Here is a 20,196-nt window from a genome sequence, read left to right as displayed (position 1 = left end):
GACAGAAAGGCTACTCCTGGACTGTTCTCTAGGCTTCTCACCCTGGGGTTGTGGTGAGGGGCTGCTGATAGCCAGGGCACCCGGGAGTGGACGTGGCTGGAGAAGGACCCTTGTCCTTTTACAGCCAGGCCCACTCTGAGCCCCACGCAGTGCTCTAGACCCTGTCCCCCAGGGCAGGATGGTAGTGGGAGCAGGCGCCGAGCCTAGAGACTGTGGTCAGGCTGAAAGGCAGGGCGTGGACCCTCACTCAGGGCTGCGTGTGCCCGACGCGGGGGTGCCGTGGAATCGGAGCACAACTTGGCCCTGCGTTCCCAGGAAGGGGCCCAAGGACGTCCCCAGGCCACCCCGCCATCTGCGTGCGCGCTGGCAAGAGGAGGGGCGCGGGGTAACGGTGGCCGGCGCCTCAGCCCTGCGCCGCGCAGGTAAGTGTCCCAGCGAGCCGACCCCTTCCTCTCGCCTAGCCTGTGGGTCCCCGGCGAGCCGGACCCCGGAAACCGCGCGCGGGCCAAGGCCGGGTCTCGGCACCTCCCCCGGAGCGGCCCCGCGAGCGCGCGGGAACCTGGCGGGCCAGTGCGGGTGCAGGCGCGTGCGCGTGCGAGGCGGGGGCGCGCCCCGAGCCGAGGCCGCCGGGGCGTGGCGGGGGCGGGAGACTCGGCCGCGGGTGTCTGTCCGCGAGCGCCGGCGCGGCCGGGTCCCTCTCCCGGGCGGGGTGTCTCCGCCTGCGGTCGCCGCCCGGGTTAGCAGCCGCCCCCTCGGCTGGCTCCGCGGCCACCTGGTAATTACTCCCGCCCCCACAAAAAGTGCGAGACACCGCGAGCCCTTCATTTCCCAGAGCCTGGCAGCACCGGCCATTCCGAGTCCGTTTGGGCCTTTCTGTCCCCCAGATCTGCGCGGCCCCTCAGGGCAGCCCTGAGACCCGGACAGCACCCCCTGGCTCACTGCTTGGTCGGCAGGGGCAGCGCCGGTGGGGTCCCTGGTTGCAGGCCCCCCACCCCCCCCAGCTACTCCACCAAGCAAATGGCCCGACGAGGCAGCAGGGTCCAGGTGGTCCTTCAGCTGGAGAACAGGGGCTGCGGTGGCGAAAGGGCACAGGCAGGGGAGAGAGCCCTGCGTTGGAGCCAGAGGCTGTGTAGTTCTGGGCAGGTAACTTGCTGTGGCTGGGCCTCTGTAAAACTGAGATAAGAAATATTAGCCATTGTCACCTCACTGAGGTGTGAGGCTGGTTTGAAGAGTCTGCAAATCTGAGATGCTATAGTTACGTTTGGCTTTAATCCCTCTGCCCCCACCTCCACACACAGGATCGCTTCCAAAAGGAGGGAGGGAAACAGATTCCTGAGCTCAACAGTGGAAGTGGAGCTGGACAGTGAGGATGCTGTGGACTGTATGACTGTATTGCCAGCCCAGTTCCAGAACCAGATAGTCTAGGTCCAATCCCAGCTCTTCCATATTTTGGAGTTATTACCTTGGGCAAGTCACAATTTTTTTTTTTCTTTTTAAATGGATTCTTGCTCTGTCGTCCAGGCTGGAGTGCAGTGGTGCAATCTTGGCTCATTGCAACCTCGACCACCTGGTTCAAGCGATTCCCCTGACTCAGCCTCCCGAGTAACCGGGACTACAGGCGCCCACCACCACGCCCAGCTAATTTTTGTATTTTTAGTAGAGACGGGGTCTCACCACCTTGGCAGGCTGGTCTTGAACTCCTGACCTCAAGTGATTTACCCGTCTCTGCCTCCCAAAGTGCTGGAATTGCAGGTGTGAGCCACCACACCCAGCCCATGTTGTCTCTTTCTAAGCCTCTGAGTTTCCTGTGAAATGGGCATCATAGTAGGGCGATTATGGGATTGCACAGGTGAAATCCGACCTTGAAAGCCTTGCAATGCCCTCTGAATGTCAGTTCTGCCCACTCTTATTATTACTATCATACCACACGCTTCTGGGTAAGGTGCACACTGTCAGAAGAAAAGACTCAGCCAACAGGAAACGAAGTGGAAAACAGGTTCAAAGAAAACAAATGCAAAGTGTGGTGGTGTCCAGAGGTTGGTGGACTTCAGTGGGTGGACCCAAAGAGGGGCTGGTGACTGAAGACCCTGGAGGGAAGGAGGAGCGCTTGGCACCAGCCACGATGAGGATGATGATGATGGTGGTAGAGGAATGAGCTTTAGCATCAGAATTCCTGTTTCGTCTTTCCTAGCTGGTTGACCTCAAACAAGATATTTTAATTTTCTGAGTCTTAGTATCTCCTAGGGAAAGTGGAGATGATAATACCTACACCTCAAAGACTTGTTATACAATTTGAAAAGATTTGAAATCAAATAATTATATGAATAAATCCAGCACATGATAGGCCCTAAAGTGATTTGGGGGGACAAATAATTTATGCTTCTGTTATCTATTGCTGCATGGCAAACCATATTTAAAGATATTAGCTTAGACCGGGTGCAGTGGCCCATGCCTATGATCCCAGCACTTTAGGAGGCCGAGGCAGGTGGATCACTTGAGGTCAGGAGTTGGAGACCACCCTGGCCAACATGGTGAAACCCCGTCTCTACTAAAAATACAAAAATTTGCTGGGCATGGTGGTACATGCCTGTAATCCCAGCCACACAGGAGGCTGAGGCAGGAGAATCGCTTGAACCTGGAAGGCGGAGGTTGCAGTTAGCCGAGATGGCACCACTGCACTCCAGCCTGGGTAACAGAGCGAGACTCCGTTAAAAAAAAAAGAAAGAAAGAAAGAGAAAGGGAGGGAGAGAGGGAGAGAGGGAGGGAAGGAGGGGGAGGGAGGGGAAGAAAGAGCGAAGATATTAGCTTAAAATAACGTATTTATTTTGCTCACAAATCTGTGATTTGGGCAGGGCTCGGTGGGGATGGCTCATCTCTGCTCCTTGGAGCATCAGCTGAGATGGCCCTACTGGGGCTGGGGGATCCTCATCCAACATGACATACTGGTATGCAAGACAAGTCAAACCTGGCTGTCAGCTGGGGGCACAGCAGGAGCTGCTGGCCAGGGTTTGGTTCCGCTCAGTGTGGGCCTGTCAACGAGGCTGCTTGGCTTCCTCACAGCATAGCACTTAGGTTTCAAGAACAATTATTCCCAAAAGACAGGAAGTGGGAACTGCCAGTCTCTTCAGGCTTAACCTCAAAAACTGGTACAGCGTTGCTTCCACCCTATTCTGTTGGTCAGGCAGTCAGAGGGCCTGCCTAGGTTCAAGGGAGGGGATTTAGACCCCCACCTCTCAATGAGGAAAATCTCAAAGAGTTTGCAGCCACCTTGGGTCTGCCACAACTTGAGTCTTCTCTTTTGCATTTTTTTTCTGGGCGCCATGGTGATGAATTAATCTTTTGCAAAAGTTGAAGTGTTTCTCCCAGGAGAGGACCTGCAGAGACAGAGACATGGGCCTTATCACGCACAGTCTATTTTGGTCAGAATCAGTATCGCTGGACCTGACACAGGGCTGAGGGAGCAGGCATCCTACCCAGTGGCCTCTCTAGCCCTGGAACCTCTGAGGCTTCAGTCCCCAGCTTTGTCAACCCTGGGCCTTCAAAACAAGAGGGAGAAGCCAATGAGAGAGCAATTTGGATTCAAGAAAATAGATTTGAGCGGGTGGCCCGGGGTTGAGTGTAATGAGCATCTTCGAAGCTCTCGAGTTGCTGGAGAAGTCGTTTGTTTTTCAAGAGGGCTGCTTCCTGTGTGTTTGGAGTGACTGTTGTCATACATTATTAGGTTACTAATTGATAGGCTGGGCGCTCTGCAGGCAGTGGGGGCAGCAGGCCCCAGGGATTGCCATGGCAACTTCCAGGTCTGTGGTCTGTGCTGCAGCTGCAGACAGGAGACATGCCCCAGGCAGCTCAGACCTTCTCAGACCACAGGCCCTCCTGGCTGGAAGTCCCCAGTTCAGCACCAGGCCTTCGTGGAAATGCACTTCCGCTTAAGGCCACCCACTCACACTCTGAGAGTCCAAACCAACCCTCTTCTTGTTGCCTCATCCTATATCCTGACTGTTTCCCTCAGATTGTTAGCTTCTGACTTCAATTTTAGCCACGCTGGTCTTCCCAGCAGGCTACAGGAAGAAGTGGAATTTAGATTCATTTATTCACCCAAACATTCAGCATGTTTTTGGTGTGCACGGTCCCTAGCAAAGAACGAAATAGATCCAGCTCCTCCTTCCCCAGGCAGCTTCCTGTGTAAAGGAGAAGACAAGCATTAACCAATAGTCATACATATTTCCATGCGTTACATTGGTAAATATTAAAATACAATGATGGACCAGGTGTGGTGGCTCATGCCTATAATCCCAGCACTTTGGGAGGCCAAGGTGGGCGGATGGCTTGAGCTCAGAAATTTGAGACAAGCATAAGCCACATGGTGAGACCTTGTCTCTACTAAAAATGCAAAAATTAGCCAGGTGTGGTGGTGTGCGCCTGTAATCCCAGCTACTTGGGAGGCTGAGGCACAAGAATCGCTTGAACTCGGGAGGTGGTGGTTGCAGTGAGCCAAGATCGTGCCACTGCACTCCAGCCTGGGCAACAGAGGGAGACTTGTTTCAAAAAATAAATAAATAAATAAAAATAAATACAATGGTGAAACCAATCTGTTGCATACACTAAATTTTTTTTTAAAAAATACAATGAGCTGGGCATGATGGCCCATACCTGAGTCCCAGCTACTGGGGAGGCTGAGGAGGGAGGATTGCCTGAACCCAGATTTTTGAGGCTGCAGTGAGCTATGATCGCACCACTACACTCCAGCCTGGGTGATAGAATAGGGACCCCATCTCTAAAAATTAATTAATTAATTAAAAATGAAAACACAGTGAATTCGGACATTGAATTGAATCCCAGCCCTGCTGCTTGCTTGCCAGCTGTGTGACCCTTGGTCTTGGATAGCCCTGAGCTTTCAGTGATAAAACTGGGATGATATTTACCTGGCGGGTTGCTGTGAGGCATCAAGGCAGCCTATGGAAAGCTCAATGCCTTGTATATATGGGCAGCTCCAGACAGGTGAGCACCCACCCTGCATCCCCTTGCTGAGCACCCATTTGTCATTCACAACCTCAGGCCACCTTCGTTCTGTGTGAAGCGTGTGTGAGGAGCCCTTATCCCAGCTCCCTTGTACCACAGTGATAAAAACACTCAGAGCTCAACTTTTCCTTCCTTCCTTCCTTCCTTCCTTCCTCCCTCCCTCCCTCCCTCCCTCCCTCCCTCCTTTTCTCTTCCTTCTTTCCTTCCTTCCTTCCTCCCATCCTCCCCTCGCCTCCCCTCCCTCCCTTCCTCCCTCCCTCCTTTTCTCTTCCTTCTTTCCTTCCTTCCTTCCTCCCCTCCTCCCCTCCCCTCCCTCCCTTCCTTCCTTCCTCCCTTCCTTCCTTTGGGTCTTTCTCTGTTGCCTATGCTGGACACTACAGCCTCAAACTTTCAGGCTCAAGGGATCCTCCCACCTTAGCCTCCCGACTAGCTGGGACTACAGGTGTGGGCCACCACAACCAGCTAATATTTAAAATTTTTGTACAGACAGAGTCTCACTTTTTTGCCCAGGTTGGTCTCAAACTCCTGGCTTCAAGCGATCAATCCTCCTGCCTTGACCTCCCAAAGTGCTGGAATTACAGGTGTGAGCCACCATGCCTGGCCCTTTTCATTATCAAGTATTTATTTAGCCCAAACACTTGTGCAGCATTATAGCAATTGCCGTGGGGATACCAGAGATAAAGGTGGTCCTCAGTTCATGTTAGAAGGGCAGAATCTCAGACCGTACCCCAGACCTACTGAACTGAACCAAAAGCTACGCTAACAAGATTCCTGGGAGATGTATAACACATGCACACTAACGTTTGAGAAGCAGCACTGTACAGGGTTTTTGTTTCGTTTTGTTTCGCTCGAGACGTGGTTTCATTCCAGTCGCCCAAGTGTGATCTCAGCTCACTGCAACCTCCGCCTTCTGGGCTCAAGCAATTCCCCAGCCTCAGCCTCCTGAGTAGCTGGGACTACAGGCACATGCCACCGCACCCACCAATTTTTTGTATTTTTTGTAGAGACGGGGTTTCGCCAGCTTGCCCGGGTTCGTCTCAAACCCCTGAGTTCAAGCAATCTGCCTGTCTCAGCCTCCTGAAGTACTGGGATTATAGGCATGAGTCACCTCACCCAGCCAGCACTATATAGGGTTTTAAGTAAGTATCACATGGTGGGTGTGGGAGGCAGAATAATGCCCTCCCTAAAGAGGTCCAGTTCCTAATCCCCGGAACCTGTGACTGCGTTACCTTACATGGCAAACGGGGATTAAGGCAGCAGGTGGAGTTAAGACTCCTAATCAGCTGACCTTAAAGTAAGGAGATGATCCAGCATTGTCACAAGGAAGGACCCTTCAAAGTGGAAGAGGGTACGTGAGGGTCAGAGGAGGAGATGTGATGTGAGAAGGACTCAGTCGACTGCTGTAGGCTTTGAAGTTGGAAGATGCCACAAGCCAAGGAATGCTAGAAGCCTCTAAAAGCTGGAAAAGACAAGGAAATGGATTTTAGAGCCTTAAGAAAGAATGCAGCCCTGCAGACTGCAGTTTTGATTTTAGCCAGTAAGATCCACGTCATGCTTTTGACCTCTAGAACTGCAAGATAAGAAATGGATGTTGTTTTGGCCATGTGCAGTGGCTCAAACCTGTAATCTCAGCACTTTGGGAAGCCAAGACAGGTGGATCACTTGAGGCCAGGAGTTCGAGACCAGCCTGGCCAACATGGCAAAACCCCATCTCTACTAAAAATACAAAAATTAGGGCCAGGCATGGTGGCTCACGCCTGTAATCCTAGCACTTTGGGAGGCCAAGGCAGGCAGATCACCTGAGGTCGGGAGTTCAAGACCAGCCTGACCAACATGGAGAAACCCCATCTGTACTAAAAATACAAAATTAGCCAGGCATAGTGGTAAATGCCTGTAATCCCAGCTACTCAGGAGGCTGAGGCAGGAGAATCGCTTGAACCCGGGAGGCAGAAGTTGCCATGAGCCGAGATCACGCCATTGCACTCCAGACTTGGCAACAAGAGTGAATCTCAAAAAAAAAAAAAAAAAAATTAGCCGGGTGGTGCATGCCTGTAATCCCAGTTACTTGGGAGGTTGAGGCAGGAAAATTGCTTGAACCCAGGAGGCAGAGGTTGCAGTGAGCTGAGGTCGTACCACTGCACTCCAGCCTGGGCAACAGGATAATCCCTGCCACACAGAGTTGATGTAAGGATTAAACAAAGGATCGGGAAGGTGCTTAGCACAGCACCTAGTGCAAAAAGCAAATGCTGGGGAAATGGTAAAGGCAGCTCTTGGTAGCGAGCCACTCCAGGCTCTTTCCTAACCCCTCGAGGGCCAGGCACATGAGAGAACGTGGGTTCTTTTTTCTCTTACTGAGCTAGCATTTCACAAAGACCCGGGCTCAGCCGATTTGAGTAAAACCAAAGAAAGTTTCACCCCTCCTTCTTCATCCCAAAGGCATGGTCCTTCCTCCAGGTGCAGTAGGGCACGTGGTGCTCGCAGAGGGGCTGGGGCAGCTTGCTGGCCCCTGGCGGTGCTGGAGGTGGGCCGGGACACCATGCCATTAGTGGTTCCTGCAGGTATAGACGATGATGGTGTAGACGGCCTGCGTGTGCACACCCTGTTAGGCCGGGTCACCCTGTAGAGGGCCAGAGGTGCTCTCTCTGGCAGGTCGTGTCCTGGGGTAAGCCAGGCAGTCACTGCTCAGTCAGTTCTGTGCTCCTAACCCCCGAGTCCTCCTATATGACATCAGGGAAAGCCAGCCACATTTCCGAAACTCAGAAATAGCACGTGTGTCCAAATGCACACTACTGCACCACACCAAGTTGAAGCTTTTGCTTGTAACATAAGGCCTACAAGAAGCAACTGACATAGGGAACTTTTTTTTCTTTTTTTTGAGACAGAGTTTTGCTTTTGTCGCCCAGGCTGGAGTACAGTGGCGCAATCTCGGCTCACTGCAACCTCCACCTCCCAGGTTCAAGTGATTCTCCTGCCTCAGCCTCCCAAGTAGCTGGGATTACAGGCACATGCCACCACCCCCAGGAAATTTTTGTGTTTTTAGTAGAGACGGGGTTTCACCATGTTGGCGAGGCTGGTCTCCGACTCCTGACCTCAGGTGATCCACCTGCCTTGGCCTCCCAAAGTGCTGGGATTACAGGGGTGAGCCACTGCGCCTGGCTAGAAATAGTTTTTAAAAGGCTTGCTATGTGGTAGCATTTGCTTGGAAGGCCCAGGCTCCACTGAAGGGGATTTCCTTAGACCCCCTACCGCAAAGCAAGGGGAGTGGAGCCAAGGCTCTTGGCATGAATAAGATGGGCATGTTTTAAACTGTGTTAGTCCCCAGATCAGGGACCTAGCACAGGGCTGTGGCCGCTTCCGGCAGGAAGGACTCGCGCCCCCAGTGGCCCCATGCACCGTGTGTCTGTTGGCTTCCTGGCTCTGGCATTGTAGCTTATAATTAGCTTCCAAGGAGCCTGCCTTGGAGGGAGGTGGTTGCGCCAAAATGCTGGGCCTTTCCATCCTCTGTGTTATGTGTGTGAGGGAGTTTAGTAAGTGCTCCTGAGAGCCAGAAGACCCCCCGCGGCCAGAGCCCCGGGCTTGGTTCCTGCTCTGGGGACTGACACAGTTGCAAACATTGATGCTCACCCTATCCTTACTCATGCCCAGAGCCTTGGCTCCATGGCCTTCACTCTGCTGCTCTGCCAAACAGGATCCTACCTGCTTCACCACATCCATGGTTCCCCACCTTCACTGCACTTTAGAACAGTCCAGGGAGCTTTAAAGCCATTGATGCTGGCACCTCACTTGGGAGCATGATTTAACCAGCCTTGGGTGGGGCTCGGGCATTGTTTTTTTTTTTATAGGCTCCCAGGTATGTTCTCATGCACGTGGCCAGGGTTGAGCCCCAGTGACCCAGATGTTGACAGCTTCCCCCGCCCTTGCCTGGATCCTGGTATCCTGTAGGTGCTGAAAGGTGGCTAGAATTAGCCCACCCCCTCCTCCTGTATCCCCCCACCGCAGTCCTGAGGGCACCCGCCCCTAGCTCAGGCTTTCACATTCCCGGTGAGGCTGCTCACTGACTGGGTTGCGTGGAGAGCAGAGGAGGATGCGTGGAGAGAGCCATTCCGCCGCCCTCAGCCTCTGGCTGGCGAGTGGTTCCTCGGCAACCGCCCAGCCTGACACCAGATTGGAGTTCACATGATTCTGCCTCAGCTCGGGAATGGGCAGCCTCCGGCTGGGGATTTTCTAGCCGGAGCTGGGAGGTTCAGGCTGCGGGAAGTCGCTGGAGGGAGAGCTGGGGTCGTGGTTGCAAGGGTGCCCAGGCTCCTGCAGAGCCTCTGCAGGAAGCCCAGCTGTTTGAGGTTTGAGGGCAGAGCCCAGCTGAGGCAGGCAGAGTCAGAGAGGACTCGTTTCAGACTCCCCCCTCAGAGGACTCCCTCCGTCCTGATTTCAGCAGCTGTCTGCTCCTCACCTGTCTTCAGAGACCACACCGCCTTCCTGGGGCCCTGAGGCTCTAGGAGAAGCTGGAAAGCACAGGTGGGGGTCCATCAAGCTGTTTCCAAACTGCGGGTTGTGACCCATTCATGGGTCAGTAAATCAACTTCGTAACTCATGACCTGCATTTTAAAAATTGAAATAGAATAGAAATGATCAGAGTGCGTGGCAAGAAGTAGGGTAAGTATTGCTTTGGGGAAGTTTGTTGCTTTGCACAGATGTGTGGGGGTGTGTGTGTCCCTGTGTGCTGGGTCATGATGTCAGGTGTATTTCTTGCTATTGCTTGTGATCCAGAAAGTTCAAAGGCAGCAAGCTGGTGCCTAGACACCTGGGTTCTGGATTCAGATCCACCCCAACTAACTGTGTGAGTTTGAGCCTCCCTGCTTTAGCCTCTCTGGGCTTCAGGTTCTCAGAAATGGCTTAGCAATGCCAGCCCCACCTGACTCACAGGGACTTTGTGAGCCCAGATGGGACTGACCTTTGAAACAGTGACAGGGGTTCTAGAAGTCAGATGCTATGGTCCACACGGTTGCTGGAGTGAGGCGATCTGGGGGGAAATGGGGACTAAGGAAAAATGCATCCTGATTTTTTCCCGTCCTCAGAGGGAAAAATAAAGCACTTTCAGAAAATGAAACAGTCTTGTTTAAAGCATGCAGTGGTTTGGCCAACTGAAGGAAAAGGAAGCTGGGCCCTCGGGAAACTCCCCAGCTCTTGTGGGTTTGGGGCTCCGTGAGCAGCCCTGGCACCATGAGTAACTGTCTGTGCGTGCCGGTGTGTGCCTCACGGAAGGGGGAGCGAGTTAGATCATTATTTATGTGCTAGCTGGAATCCAGCAGGTAGGCACCTCTGCCTTCTGACTTGGGACATGCACGAGACTCCTAGCTTAGTCAGAGAGGCCTTTCCTTCCTGTTGGGAGCTTAATTTCTCTTGGTCATTGAAGTCCTCAGAGGCCTCTATGCTGATTTGCATTTGCTAAAGATTTGCTTCCAGGCGTTGAGTCACTCTATAGTTTTTCTCAATTTCTTAGCTGGGTAATAAAGTGTTATTTTGATTCTTTTCCCCAATGCCCTCCCAAACCACGGACTGGACACATGGCTGGTTTTCCTCAGTGGGCGTTGAAAACATGGTTGACGTGCTAAAGCGTAGTCGAGGTGAAGGGGGTCAGTCCCGGACCAAGCCTGGTGGCCATTGCTGCAGCATCTGTGAGGACTGGAGCTTGGCTGAGCTGGCTGCTTGAGGGTGGTGGTTCCAGGATGATCATAATAGTCAGCACGGCATCAAGGAAAGTGTGGACCAATCCGAGTTCCAGACCTGGCCTGCCGCATCTCAGCTGCGGAGTCTTCAGCAGGTTGGTTCATCTCTCTGAGCCTCAGTTTCTTCATCTGTAAAGCGGGTGCTGATGAGAGTGGTGGTGAAAGAGAGAACAGACATTCAGAAACTTGCCTGGCAAGTGCAGGGCCCTCGACAGACGTGGCTTAGTTCTTCTAGATATCTATGTTTTTCCATTTATGAAATATTTTTTGTATCCACTGTGTTCTTTCATTTTCGAGGAGCAAGGTTCCTGTAGAGATGAGGTAGAGGGCAAGTCGGAGTTTCCATCTGAGGGTGCCTGTCCTCAGGGAACGGTAGAAGGGAAGGCACTGGTGAAAAATCAGGACCCTCAGACCAGCTCAGGCAGCCTGAGCAGAGAGGGGACCACGGTCATTCCTCCTCCTCACTTTCCTGTTTCTATTAATGATACCCCCACTGTCCCAGCACCCAGCCTCAACCCCCCACCAGTTACCTATCCACTTACTCACCTACTCACCTATCCATCCACCCATAATCCATCTGCCACCCATTTCCTCATCCATCTATCCATATCTTCCCCTCACCCGTGCATCCATTTACACATTCACCCACCCACTTATCCACCCACCCACCCTTCCATCAACTCACCTATCCACCCACCCATACATCCACCTGTCCACCCATTCACTCATCCCGCTATCCCTCTACCCCTCACCCATGCATCCCTTTATACATTCACCCATCCACTTATCCATCCACCCACCCATCTATCCACTCACCTCTCCAGCTGCCCATATGTCCATCTGTCCAGGCATCCAGTCATCCATCTATCTGGCTACCCCATCCCTCCATTTACTCATTCACCCACCCACCTCTCCACCATCCATCCAGCAAATAATTTTGGGGAGGTTATAAGGACCAGGCACCAAGAAAAATCTCCGATTGGCCCCTGGTTGTTCCCCACCTCGCTTGTAATCACTCGCCAGTTCTACAGCCGTTTCCTCTCTCGCCTTGCCTACCTCATATTTAGATCCAGTCTACTTTCAATTCCGCAGAGCTGCCCCTTCTCTTCCTCTTGCATTTCGGCTGTTTCCACACATTTTCCACAGGTAGAAACTCTCCTCTGCTTGGGCAACGCTTCCTCTTTCTCCTGATCTTACTGTAACTGCCGATGCTCAGGAAGGCCTTTCCTGACAGGGTGAGGTCCTCACCCATGAACCCTCACAAAATCCTGCACTCTCTTTGTGAGCTTGTTTCACTTGTCCTCTCTCCTCCCCCTTAAGACTAAAAGCCACTTGTTACTAGGGGCCAGTGTCTAGTGTTGTGCCTTCTGTATAATAGATACTCGGTGAGTATTTGTTGTATGAATGAATACTTGGGTGGGTGGGTGGATGGATGGATGGATGGATGGCTGGATGGATGCGTGAATGGCTGGATGATGGATGCATGAGTGGATGATTGGAGAACCATGGAAGTCTTTGCCGCAGGGTGTGACTGGCTCAGATTTCTGTTTAGAGGATGGCTTTGAGGATGGTAAGATGGAGACAGGAAGCAGCCCAAGAGGAGGCTGTTCCACTGACTCTGGGAAGGAGCTCTTGACCAAGCCCATCTAGGGTGCTGACAAGAGAGCTGAAGAGGAGGAGATGGATGTGGGAAATACTTAGGAGTTGAAAGTGGTAGAACTTGGAAATTAACTGGATGCTGTGGATGAGATGTGGGTGAAAGCTGAAGGCCAGCCATTTTTTGACATAAATGATTGGGCAGGTGAAGATGCCCCTTCCAAGAACAGACCAGTGGAGAAAATGATGGACCCAGCGTGGGCCTCACTGAGCGTGTCCTGTGAATGGCAGGAAGCTGGTTATGCCTCCATCCTGGGAGAGACCTGGGAGTCATCAGAGTGTAGGTGGGGTTGAAACCACGGAGAAGCAGCCATCCCACAGGGAGTGAAAAGGGCAAACCAGTGTTGAATGTGTGTGGGAGAGCTGCCCACTGCACCTGCCATACACTGCCTTGCATGCTAGTAATTTGTGCATGGGACATTCCTGTCTTTCGAGCTTGGAGGTTCCTTGAAACTGGGAGCCATTTCTTGCATTTTGTTTGTTTTGAGATGGGGGAGTCTCACTCTGTCACCCAGGCTGGAGCACAGTGGCATGAACATGGCTCACTGTGGCCTCGACCTCCTGGGCTCAAGCGATCCTCCTGCTTCAGCCTTCTGATTAGCTGGGACTATAGGTGTGCACCACCACAGCTGGCTAATTTGTAAATTTTATGTAGGGACAGAGTCTCGCTATGTTGCCCAGGCTGGTCTTGAACCTCTAGGCTCAAGCGATCCTCTCACCTCAGCTAGTGCTGAGATTACAGGGGTGAGCCATCACACCTGGCCCATTTCTTGTGGACTTCTAGGTCCCCCATGTCTAGCTTGGTGCTGTGAACATCGGAGATGCTCTACACACACTTGTGCAGTGAAAGCCAGGGTACTGGATAGTTCAAGCTGCTTCATCTGTCTGACCTCGGTTTTCTCATCTCTAAAATGGACACATCTCTAAATGGCTGTTTTTAAAATTGGACAAGAGAACAGAGGTGAAAAGCTCTGTAAACTGTAAAGTATTTTGCAAATAAAAGGTGTAAGTGCTCAGGTTTAATGGCTTTTTCTTCGGGCCTTGAATCAGCCGGGAGACATCCCAAGGGCTGTGACCTGGTTGTGCCCACAAGGTCCCGCTGGATCACACTCCCCTGCCAGCTTCCTCTGTTTCCCTGCCTTGGGAGCTCTTGTAGGGCATGTACTCAAGAGCTGAACCCTGGACCTTCCAGACTGTCCTAGCGCCTTGCTACTCAAAATGTGGTCCATGGGTTGGCAGCATCCACATCACCTGGCAGCTTGTTTGAAATGTAAAATTCCTGAGTCCCAGCCCAGACTCACTGTGTCTGAAACTCTGGAGGTGAGGCTTAGCGATCTGTCATAACAAATTCCCCAGGGGATTCTGATGCACCTAAGTTCAAGCACTGCAGCGTTAGAATACCAAAACCCTCTTTTCTCTCCAAAATAAACGTAGGAGGTGCTTTCATCTAAACGCAGTAAATGTTTCTTCTTTGTTCTGTAGGCTTGAATGTTTCTGACTTTGGTTGCCAGAATTAGCTTATTGTTGGCCTAGGGAAGAGGAAGCACCACCCTACACGTATATACACCCACCACTCGTAAACCATAGCCTGATGACACTCAGTGAATTTCCAAGATGACTGGTTGTGCTTTCATGGGGGCTTCATTTGCCGTTTGGGGGGAGCCTGGGGGCCTGTGCTTTTGTGAATGGATTTTATCTTCCTGTGGGTGGATCTTGTGTGGACTGTGGAGAACCTGAAGTAAATTCAGAAAGAGGAACAGCCCTGGATAGGTGCCTTGGGGACCATTCGGGGACATGAGCTTCTGTGGATTTCCTTATATGTAAGCCTGGCAAAGCACTTGGCCCCACAGGTGTGAGCTTGCATTCAGGGACAGGCGGACTGACAAGAGAAGGTGACTAGGGCCGAATTCTGATTCACTGGGCTCTGGGCAGAGTTTTGGGATCATGGACTTCAGCTGTTCCTTCCCCCCTTTTTCTTACCACCAAAACATACAAATGAAAACAAACAAACAAACAAACAAACCCAAAACCCACAGTTGTGCATGGCCGGTGGAAATGTAAGACGGTGCAGCCACTGCGGAAAATGGTAGGGCAGTTCCTCAAAAAATTAAAAATAGAACTAACATATGATCCAGCAGTACCAATTCTGATTATGTACCCAAAAGAACTGAAAGTGGGAACTTGAACAGATCTTGGTACACTCTTGTTTATAGCAGCTTTATTCACAATAGCCAAAAGGTAAAAACAATTCCAATGTCCATCAATGCATGGATAAACCAAATGTGGGCTGTGCATACCGTGGACTATTATTCAGCCTTAAAAAGGCAGAAAATTCTGACGTGTGCTACAACATGGATGAATCTTGAAGACATTATACTACATCAAATAAGCCAGACACAAAAGGACAAATACTGTCTGATTCCATTTATATGAGGTACCTAGAATAGTCAAGTTCATAGAGACAGAAATGGTGGTTGCTAGGGGCTGGGGAGTTATTATTTAATGGATACAACTCACCTGAGATGGGGAGTTTGATACCAGCCTGACCAACATGGTGAAACCCCGTCTCTACTAAAATGACAAAATTAGCCGGGCATGTTGGCGCATGCCTGTAATCCCAGCTACTTGGGAGGCTGAGGCAGGAGAATCACTGGAATCTGGGAGGCAGAGGTTGCGGTGACCCGAGATCGTGCCATGGCACTCCAGCCTGGGTAACAAGAGTGAAATACCGTCTCAAAAAAAAAAAAAAAAAGTGGCTAAAATGGTAAATGTTATTTTATTTTTTTTTTTTTTTTGAGACGGAGTCTCGCGCTGTCGCCCAGGCTGGAGTGCAGTGGCCGGATCTCAGCTCACTACAAGCTCCGCCTCCCGGGTTCACGCCATTCTCCGGCCTCAGCCTCCCGAGTAGCTGGGACTACAGGCGCTGCCACCTCGCCCGGCTATTTTTTGTATTTTTTAGTAGAGACGGGGTTTCACCGGGTTAGCCAGGATGGTCTCGATCTCCTGACCTCGTGATCCGCCCATCTCGGCCTCCCAAAGTGCTGGGATTACAGGCTTGAGCCACCGCGCCCGGCCGGTAAATGTTATTTTACATGTATTTTACCACAACAAAAACACGAAGCACCTCCCTCCACCACCATCACTGGAATTCTAGGCCAGTGCCCTGAAGAGGACGGAAGAGGTGAGTCAGCGACTGGGAGTCCCTGTTTTCTGGGAACTGAGAGGTTGGGAGCTGAGTCTCAGGCAGAGACTGTATGTGGCAGGGAGGTGGGATGTGGAGCAAGAAGACCTGGATTCTAGCAGCAACGCTTCTTCCTTCCTCAGGCTGGCTTCAGGCAAGTCACTTGCCCTTTAGAACCGCAGTTTCCTCACCTGGAAGATGGGAAGTGTCGTTCACCTATTCATCCAAGAAGTTTTTTTGTTTTTGTTTTTGAGACGGAGTCTTGCTCTGTTACCCAGGCTGGGGTGCAGTGGCATGATCTCAGCTCACTGCAACCTCTGCCTCCCGGGTTAAAGTGATTCTCATGCCTCAGCCTCCTGAGTAGCTGGGACTACAGGTGCCCGCCACAACACCTGGCTAATTTTTGAATTTTCAGTAGAGACGGGGTTTTGCCATGTTGGCCGGGCTGGCCTCGAACTCCTGACCTCAGGTGATCCACCTGCCTCTTCCTCTCAAAGTGCTGGGATTACAAGTGTGAGCCACTGCGCCCCACCAAAACATTGTATTCTATCTTGCTCAAACTTATTCAAATATCTGGAATCGTCTTTGTTAAATTCTCAATAATAAGAACTTCTTTTTTTTGAGATGCAGTCTCACTCTGTCACCCAGGCTGGAGCGCAGTGGTGCGATCTCGACTCACCGCGTGCTCTGCCTCCCAGGTTCAAGCGGTTCTCGTGCCTTAGCCTCCTGAGTAGCTGGGATTACAGGAGCCCGCCAGCATGCCTTACTAATTTTCAGTAGAGACAGAGTTTTGCCATGTTGGCCAGGCTGGTCTCAAACTCTTGACCTTAAGTGATCTGCCCACCTCAGCCTCCCAAAATGCTAGGATTACGGGTGTGAGCCCACTGCATCTGGCCAATAAATAGGAACTTTTCACTGATTCCAATAAGATTATAATCTCTTACTCCTCCTCTTTGCTCCTGGAAAAACAATGCCCTGTTTGCATACCCATTATTTGATGTGGCCCTGATACTAACCCCCAAGGGCAGGTGTTTTTATCTCCGTTTGACAGGTGAGGAAACCTAGGCTGAGACAAGGTAAGTGACTTGCACAGTCTCTACCTGGCTGGCCTGGCGCTCACGTCCTGGGGCCTTGGCCCGGAGCTTTCCCGGAGCTCCATGGAGGAGAGGAGAGGTAGCTCCTGCTGGGTGAGCACCCAGGAGTGCAGGCTGTGCTTGTGGGAAACTGCTTTTGTTTCTTGCCAGGACGCGGTAAAATGTGGACAAGGTTGGGCCTCTTCTGGAGAGGCCCCCATGAGGGACGGTGGCCTCAGTGTAAATGGACCTAAGTAGTACATTCCTGTGAGCAAATAGGACAAATGTGAATGCCGCCTATTGCTGTAGATGAGGAGGGTGGCCGGTGCTGTCGCGTGTGGGTTAGAATTGATCTTTGTCCCATGTCTCCCTGAGAGAGCAGGCGCAGGGTGGGTACATGCTCATAAGAACCTCCAGCCTTCACTGCACTCCAGCCTGGGCGACAGAGTTAGACTCCATCTCAAAAAAAAAAAAAAAAAAAAAAAAAGAACCTCCAGCCTTACTTGCTACAGCAAGGGAGCGTGAAAATATATAAAGGATGGGGAATAAATAGGCAAAGCCAGGGAATGGGGAGGGGAGATGTAAACTACCCTATAGTGGCTTGGTATGTGACCCATTCGGATATATTCTTTTTTTTTTTTTTTTAATTGAGACAGAGTCTCCTCCTATCACCCAGGCTGGAGTATAGTGGCACGATCTTGGCTCACTGCAACCTCTGCCTCCCAGGTTCAAGTGAATCCCCTGCCTCAGCCTCCCGAGTAGTTGGGATTACAGGTGTCTGCCACCATGCCCAGCTAATTTTTGTATTTTTAGTAGAGACGGATTTTTGCCATATTGGCCAGGCTGGTCTCGAACTCCTGACCTCAAGTGATCCGCCCACCTTGGCTTCCCAAAGTGCTGGGATTACAGATGTGAGCCACCGCACCTGGGGCTCCCATTCAGATCTATTCTTCTTGTTATTTAGTTATTTATTTATAGAGACAAGGGCTTGCCATGTTGCCCAGTCTGGTCTTGAACTCTTGAGCTCGAGTGATCCTTCCACCTCCCAAAGTGCTGGGCTTACAGGTGTGAGCCATCATGTCTGACCATTCAGATACTGTAGTTGAATTGGAGTTGGTGGGCTAGTACACCTTCTTTTTTTTTTTTTTTGAGACAGAGTCTCGCTCTGTCGCCCAGGCTGGAGTGCAGTGGCCAGATCTCAGCTCACTGCAAGCTCCGCCTCCCGGGTTCACGCCATTCTCCTGCCTCAGCCTCCCGAGTAGCTGGGACTACAGGCGCCCGCCACCTTGCCCGGCTAGTTTTTTGTATTTTTTTAGTAGAGACGGGGTTTCACCGTGTTAGCCAGGATGGTCTCGATCTCCTGACCTCGTGATCCGCCCGTCTCGGCCTCCCAAAGTGCTGGGATTACAGCCTCTAAATTAAATGAGCAAAGAATTTAGAACGGTGCCTGACACACAGTAGGTGCTACATACATGTTAGCTACTATTATAAGCCTTTCCTGCCTCTGACTTTCAGGGTCTTGCCCACCACCAGCGATGCCCAGCCCTTGGTAGAACTTGAACCACCTTCTATAAACAGGATGGCAGTGGAGAGACAGGCCCAGTCCCTGAGCCCATGAGGAGTGTGGCCCCGTCAGGCCCAAAGATGGGGAACATCACTGCAGACAACTCCTCCATGAGCTGCACCATCGACCACACCATCCACCAGACGCTGGCCCCGGTGGTCTATGTTACCGTGCTGGTGGTAGGCTTCCCGGCCAACTGCCTGTCCCTCTACTTCGGCTACCTGCAGATCAAGGCCCGGAACGAGCTGGGCGTGTACCTGTGCAACCTGACGGTGGCCGACCTCTTCTACATCTGCTCGCTGCCCTTCTGGCTGCAGTACGTGCTGCAGCACGACAACTGGTCTCACGGCGACCTGTCCTGTCAGGTGTGCGGCATCCTCCTCTACGAGAACATCTACATCAGCGTGGGCTTCCTCTGCTGCATCTCTGTGGACCGCTACCTGGCTGTGGCCCATCCCTTCCGCTTCCACCAGTTCCGGACCCTGAAGGCGGCCGTCGGCGTCAGCGTGGTCATCTGGGCCAAGGAGCTGCTGACCAGCATCTACTTCCTGATGCACGAGGAGGTCATCGAGGACGAGGACCAGCACCGCGTGTGCTTTGAGCACTACCCCATCCAGGCATGGCAGCGCGCCATCAACTACTACCGCTTCCTGGTGGGCTTCCTCTTCCCCATCTGCCTGCTGCTGGCGTCCTACCAGGGCATCCTGCGCGCCGTGCGCCGGAGCCACGGCACCCAGAAGAGCCGCAAGGACCAGATCCAGCGGCTGGTGCTCAGCACCGTGGTCATCTTCCTGGCCTGCTTCCTGCCCTACCACGTGCTGCTGCTGGTGCGCAGCGTCTGGGAGGCCAGCTGCGACTTCGCCAAGGGCGTCTTCAACGCCTACCACTTCTCCCTCCTGCTCACCAGCTTCAACTGCGTCGCCGACCCGGTGCTCTACTGCTTCGTCAGCGAGACCACCCACCGGGACCTGGCCCGCCTCCGCGGGGCCTGCCTGGCCTTCCTCACCTGCTCTAGGACCGGCCGGGCCCGGGAGGCCTACCCGCTGGGTGCCCCCGAGGCCTCCGGGAAAAGTGGGGCCCAGGGCGAGGAGCCCGAGCTGTTGACCAAGCTCCACCCGGCCTTCCAGACCCCTAACTCGCCAGGGATGGTAGGGTCTGCCACGGGTGGGTTGGCCTAGCCTGGGTCCCCCGCGGGTGGGGCCCTGTGAGGCCTGAGCCTTCAGCCCATGGGCCTCAGGGCCGGCCGCCTCCTGCTTCCCCCAGCACCAGTGCCACTTTCTGCGGAGGCAGCGAGGCCCCGTGACTCCAGAAGTCTGCTCTCCCTTGCTGAGCCCGCTGGGACCGCCGAGGGTGGGAATAAGCCCCCGTTGGCTCATGGTGTCCTCTGCTGCGGCTGCAATGTGGCCAGGCTGGGGCTGCTGGTGGGGGGGAAGACAGTGAGCTGCGCTCCCTGGCCTGCTTTCCGCAGAGTTTGTGCATGGGGAGTGTGACGACTTGGCGGGTGGGAGGCTGGGCGTTCACCTGCCAGGGCCTTCCAATGCCACCGTTGTCACAGACAATGCCTGTCCAGGTGTCCCGGTGGGATCAGCGCTGGAGCCCCGCCCACAACAGTGGGAAGAGAAAACTGGAGGGGGAAGGAAGGCAGGAGGGGGAAGGAAAGGAGGAGGGGGAGAAGGAAGGGAGGAGGGGAGAAGGAAGGGAGGAGGGGAGAAGGAAAGGAGGAGGGGGAGAAGGAAGGGAGGAGGGGGAAGGAAAGGAAGAAGGGGAAGGGAAGGAGGAGGGGGAGAAGGAAGGGAGGAGGGGGAAGGAAAGGAGGAGGGGGAAGGGAAGGAGGAGGGGGAAGGGAAGGAGGAGGGGGAAGGAAAGGAGGAAGGGGAAGGAAAGGAGGAGGGGGAAGGGAAGGAGGAGGGGGAGAAGGAAGGGAGGAGGGGGAAGGAAAGGAGGAGAGGAGAAGGAAGGGAGGAGGGGAGAAGGAAG

At 52.9% G+C, this 20,196-nt stretch overlaps 1 protein-coding gene across 3 annotated transcripts; it reads left to right on the top strand.

The window, feature by feature from the left end:
• Positions 1-215: 215 nt before the first annotated feature.
• GPR68 (G protein-coupled receptor 68) lies at positions 216-19,864 on the top strand. 3 transcript variants are annotated; one of them, XM_025392487.1, is made up of 2 exons: positions 216-422; positions 18,171-19,864. In XM_025392487.1, exon 2 carries the CDS (start codon positions 18,270-18,272, stop codon positions 19,395-19,397), a length of 1,128 nt encoding a protein of 375 aa, XP_025248272.1. In that variant the 5' UTR covers positions 216-422; positions 18,171-18,269; the 3' UTR covers positions 19,398-19,864. The 3 variants fall into 3 exon arrangements, with proteins under 3 accessions (XP_025248272.1, XP_025248273.1, XP_025248274.1); XM_025392488.1 differs by lacking the exon at positions 216-422 and adding an exon at positions 9,031-9,534; XM_025392489.1 differs by lacking the exon at positions 216-422 and adding an exon at positions 9,031-9,672.
• The last annotated feature ends 332 nt before the right edge of the window (positions 19,865-20,196 follow it).

This window comes from Theropithecus gelada, chromosome 7b, assembly GCF_003255815.1.
Source record: "Theropithecus gelada isolate Dixy chromosome 7b, Tgel_1.0, whole genome shotgun sequence".
NCBI classification, from domain to species: domain Eukaryota; kingdom Metazoa; phylum Chordata; class Mammalia; order Primates; family Cercopithecidae; genus Theropithecus; species Theropithecus gelada.
Note: the sequence above shows the minus strand (reverse complement) of the source record. Positions and strands in the feature narration are given on the sequence as shown.

What these genes read in the sequence shown, in the direction of transcription:
- GPR68 (XM_025392487.1), top strand. Translation starts at nt 18,270, where the DNA reads ATGAGGAGTGTGGCCCCGTCAGGCCCAAAGATGGGGAACATCACTGCA.